At 40.2% G+C, this 5,452-nt stretch overlaps 1 protein-coding gene across 1 annotated transcript; it reads left to right on the forward strand.

Moving 5' to 3' along the window:
- The first annotated feature begins 661 nt into the window (after positions 1 to 661).
- Positions 662 to 1,493, forward strand: LOC100751535 (U3 small nucleolar RNA-associated protein 14 homolog C-like). Its single transcript, XM_027433526.1, has 2 exons — positions 662 to 1,233; positions 1,349 to 1,493. Exons 1-2 carry the CDS (start codon positions 962 to 964, stop codon positions 1,476 to 1,478), a joined length of 402 nt encoding a protein of 133 aa, XP_027289327.1. The 5' UTR covers positions 662 to 961; the 3' UTR covers positions 1,479 to 1,493.
- Positions 1,494 to 5,452: the final 3,959 nt, after the last annotated feature.

Raw genomic sequence — 5,452 nt, forward strand, 5'->3', positions numbered from 1 at the left:
AAACACACACATCTTCACAGTCTACAAAAAGGTTATTCCACAACATCTTGTTGCAGAGGCCAGAAAGAATACAAACTATGGAGGAACTAGAAGAACTAGGTAACGAGGACTGTCTTCCAAGTAAGGAGCTCTTTAGAGCCACAGTGGAAGGGGAACAGATGAGGAGAAACCCACAATATCAGTTGGAAGGGAAGAAGGAGCAAATGATCAGTCTACAGAACCTCCTGACTTCAAGAACTCCTTCTGTGACATCACTGGCTGTTCCCACAACAGTAGAGGAGCTGGTGAGCAGAGCCAGGGTCTCAGGCTTGTGGGGGCTGGAGCTAGAACAGAAATGGTCCTTAGACACAGCACAGTCTAGCAAAGGTTGCTTTTGCTGGGAATACATTTCAAGACTTAGGAGGTCCAGGTTACCATGGTGCCAGGTTGGGCCCAAGTGTCAGTTTAGCATATGCAGATATGTGGACACCACTGAGCCACACAAGCAGCCTAAATTCTGAACGACTAAAGCTCCCAAGGAAACTGTCAACCAGCCCTCAATGGAGAAGGTGTCACTGAAAGCTCTGGCTGGATCTCAGGCTCGAGAACTCAAAGGGCAGTTACTGAGTAACTGGCAAGGTTCCTTCCCCTCAATTCTGACACCAGTCATCTGCCCTCAACCCCAGCCCCAGCTGCAACCCCAAATTAAGTAAAACTAGTAAGACAAGGCGCCACATCCACTTTTCCTGGCATATAAACTGTTGGAAGTTCACATTCTGGCCGCACTTGGAGCTTCTGCTGCTGACCCAGGCCATCCTTTCTCCCACCGTAAGAGTTCCTTATTGAAGGTTTTAAATTGTATCATGATGATGAGCTAAGGATAGTCACCCTAGAGAGAGGGAAATCCGAGAGCATGATTGCCTGATTGGTTCCTACTGCGAATCGGTCGTCCTTTCAGTACTTCCCCCTAGGGGGCGCTGAGATGTCACAACCCGGGATTCGGTCTTGTCATGAAGCACTCCCAAGGCAAGTTGCTGTTCTTGCTCTTGTTTCTTCCCAGGAAGATGAAATGGAAAGAGAGCAAAAGCAAATGATAAAGGAGGCTTTTGCCGGGGATGATGTCATCAAGGAGTTCCTAAAAGAGAAGAGGGAAGCTATCCAGGCCAGTAAGCCAAAGGACATGGACCTGACCTTGCCTGGCTGGGGAGAGTGGGGCGGGATGGACCTGAAGCCCAGTGCCAAGAAAAGACGCCGGTAAGAGAATGGAAAAGACTATCAGAAGAGCACAGTTTCCCCAGCCCACCCTGAAGTGTGTGCCCCACACTTCTGTCTAAGTCCTGAATACTCCTTTTACTATTTAGCTTTCCAGGTTTCTTATTAAAGCCCCTGAAGGTCCTCCGAGAAAAGATAAGAATTTGCCCAATGTGATTATCAGTGAGAAGGGCAACATCCAAGCTGAAGCTCACCAGGTAGGTTCAGAGCACTCTCTACTTGTCTGATTCCCACTACCTGCTTCTCATGCTTCAGAGAACTACTGTAGTAATCGGTGGGATACCGGAGAGGGATTGTGATGTTTTCCCTTTTGTGGTTTGTTTACTATTTTATGCTTTTGAGATAGCTTATGCCAGGCTGGCCTTGGACTCCAAATCCCACGAGATGGGTGTGACCCACACCTTTAATCCCTAATCTCATCACTCCTTAAATCTTGTGAGGGGATACCTGCCTGGGATGTGTGATGATGACCAACAGATCAAATTTGTCTTTTCCACTGACTGGCTGTGAGAATAGCATCACCAGACAGGCTGTTCCAACTACCTACAAGGTTCTGTCTGAAAAGAGAATCTGCAAGCAGGAAAAGAGCCCCCAAGTCACATTTTCAACTGGTACCCCGGATCATTCTGCTCCAAATGAGTCTTGCCAAAGTAAAACTTAACCATTCTGCTGTAGGCTTGTATTTGTAGTCAAGGTAACAAAGACCAAAAGACTTGAGCCACATGTTAAGGAAAGTGGTGATGAACCAGTATCTGTCCACAAAAGAAAAGGGGTTTTAGGTTGAATCATTTGCTAATAAACTACCTACTCTTCTATTTTTGTTGCTGGAGATTAAGCCCAAGACACATAGCACATACACTCTACCATTTGGCTGCTTATTTAGGTCTCCAAATATTTCTTGATATTCAAAGAAAGCAAAGTTCTCAGAGCTGAAAAACCCAGCTTGATGTCCATAGAGCTGTGTACTTCTTGGATACCCTGTATTTTGAATTAATGGTGAAGAATGGACATTGTGCAAGACAGAAAAGGAACAGAGATTTATGGCTGCAGCCAGATGTAACATAAGTATAAAGTTATAATAAACCCTCACTAACATGTTATGACAAAATAGTTCTAAAATGATACTCAGGCAAGCAACCTGAGCTGGCACGCTCTTACATGCAGAAAAACAGGTCATTTGATTCAAGGCTACAGGTCCACTTCAACATCAACCTGATAAAGAGCAAGATGCAACTTCTGTTTAAACATGCTTTTCCAGTCATGACACTAATCCAGAATGTGCCACTCCACAAGCAACTTGTGGTTCGGCAGCAGGGAAATGAGGCTGATGGCTTTCACCAGGTATAAACAGAAGCAGAGACTAGGGCTGGAATTGGGCTGGGATGAAGCTCTCAAGGTCAACCCTGAGTAATCCACTTCTTTCAAACATCCCTGACCTCTCAAAGTTTCTGCACTTTCCCAATATGGTGTCAGGGCCTGGAGGCCAGTGTTCTAACATACGAGACACTTTACATTCAAACCATAGAAACATGGAAAGGAGCTTTTTACCTGAAATACCTAATAATAAGTCTGGGGAAAATTCCCCATTTCTGAAATGGCATACTGATTGAATTTAACTTTCCTGTGACTGAATTCCAATTCCTACAGTCTTTTTTGTCATAGAGAGTTTGAGAATTTGTTAAAAGTTATTAACTCCTCAAAGGAAAACGTACAAACATTCCCGGTTCCACATCTAATTTTAGCTTCAGATACCCTTGGAATTCCTGGACTTGCCACTCCTATAGTGTCTCCCAGTCCCACATGCCCAGAACATATGGAAACTTTTCTCAAACAACCCCACCAAGTCTGTTTCTAAGGGCTTAGACTGCAAAGTAGTGGTGCCTTATGGGTATTTGGGATTTTTGTTTGTTTGTTCGTTTTTTGTTTTTCCATTTTATAAATTTTTATTTAAATTAGAAACAATCTTATTTTATGTATCAACCCCAGTTCCCTCTCCCTCCCATCCTCCTATGCCTCCCACCAACCCCTCCATCCCATCCCCCATCCACTCCCCAGGGAGGGTGAGGCCTTTATGAGGGTTTATCAAAGTCTGTCAAGGCATTTGAGGCAGGGCTTAGGCCCTCTCCTGTCTATCTAGGCTCAGAGAGTATCCCTCCATGGGGAATAAACAAAGATTTCAAACCGTGCTGATATATCCATCATTCCAAAATAAAGCTGGGAGTAATACCTACTTATCTATTCTTCTGTATAAAATAAAGGCCTTATAGTTCATTAATCTTTGAACAATCCAAATAATTTGGTACTTTCATTATGTCTATTTTATCAGCCCATAAGTAGATGCAAGGAAGCAAATGTGAGCCTTGAAACCCAATCTTTATATGTGAATACATGTATTCTATGTTGTTTAAGAAAGATTAACCTAACTTCTTTAAATGTCAGTTTCATTGATTCATCAGAAATTACAGGCTACACTCTTTTAAGCAACAACAGATTTTTAGTGAAGCTTTTTTGACCTCATTTAGAGTGGTGCCGTTAAGACAGGTTATGGAAAGCCTGTAAGCTCTTCAATTCATACACAATGGAAACTTACATGATTATTTTTTATTTACTAATTATGATACTAAAACAATGCATTTTTGTTAAACTTGTAATCCCACTTCATAAAATTTGCTGAAATATTTCTGTTTTTTCCCACTTGAATACATAGTGTCTCATTTATTTTTAATTTCCAAGACTGTTCAGTCAAATATAGTAGCAATTAGCTCAATAAGGAGAGAAAACAATGTATACTCTACAGTATGTTTTGTTGCTAAGGTGTGATGTTTAGTTGATGTATTTACAAAAATAGTTTGGATTTATCAAAATAAAAGTGTAAATATAAAATGTGACACTTGTTGTCTATGCTAGAATAAAAATGTAAAGTATGTGACAAACTCTAACAGAACATTATTATTTCTAAATCATTAATAATCAAGGAAGTTTTTATGTGTCTGTTTTGTGTGTGCATTTGTGTTTGTGATGTCTCATGCATGTGTCTTTGTGTATGAGTGGCATATATATGCACGTTCATGTGTATGGGAAAATGTGTTCAGGTGTAGGTACACGAGTGTGTTCATATTAGAAGACCAAGATAGACACAGATGCCTTGCTCAACTGCTTCTGTACTTTACTTTTTGAGACAAGGTGTCCAATTGAAATTGGAGCTTTACAGAAGTCCCTAACTTGACTGGCCAGAACGGAAGAAATCTCTAGTCTCTGCTACCCCTTTGCTGGTATTACACACTCATACCACCATGCTCATTTCCTTGTGCTTATCTATCAAACACTTTGCTGACTTAGCCATCTCTCATTCCCACATCATTTTAACTGTTAAATGCATGCTTTATTATCCTATTATTTTAACATATAAAGTATTTTCCATGAAAAAATGATTTCAATAAATTGCTCATGATTTCTGATATTAGTTTGACAGTGATATATCTTATTAAGTATGAATACAACTATTCATACATTAAATAAAACACCTCCCATAATGCCTTAAAATGCATGTTTAGGGAATGATTCCATTATAAGTCAAGAGATAATTTTTACGTGGGAAGGGGCATATACACTTGCCTACATGGTCATATGTATTTGTATGCACATTCATACATATGGATATATGATTTATGATATCGACTTGTAGAAGCTGAGAAATCCAATAGTCTACAGTCTGACACCTGGAACTGATAGTATATGCAGATAGGAGATTTTAAATATGCGTGTACCATATAAAGGCATACATATGGATGTGCGTGTGTTTATATGCATTACAAATATACATATGGAGGAATTTTTTCCTCTAAGGAAGTTAAATCACAAAATTATGGCTACTGAAATGTGTTATGTTTATTTTACTTTGTTTTTTTTAAATGAAAGTCCAGGAAAGTCAATGATGTATTTACAATCTATATCTGAAGATCTGAGGAGCAGATCATATTGACTCATGGCAAAATCAAGATACAGGGACAAGTGATACTGCAGTTTAATATTCAGGACAGGAAAATTATTAAGGCCCCAGATCAAATACATTAAAACAGGGGGAATTTGATCTTATTTAAGCAAGGGACAAGCTTACTGCTCTAGTCACACCCAGAACAAATTGGATAAATTACATTCTCACCAACAGTGGGCTCTATGTCCTTTGCATACTGTTTAAAAT

This window comes from Cricetulus griseus, chromosome X, assembly GCF_003668045.3.
Source record: "Cricetulus griseus strain 17A/GY chromosome X, alternate assembly CriGri-PICRH-1.0, whole genome shotgun sequence".
NCBI classification, from domain to species: Eukaryota; Metazoa; Chordata; class Mammalia; order Rodentia; family Cricetidae; genus Cricetulus; species Cricetulus griseus.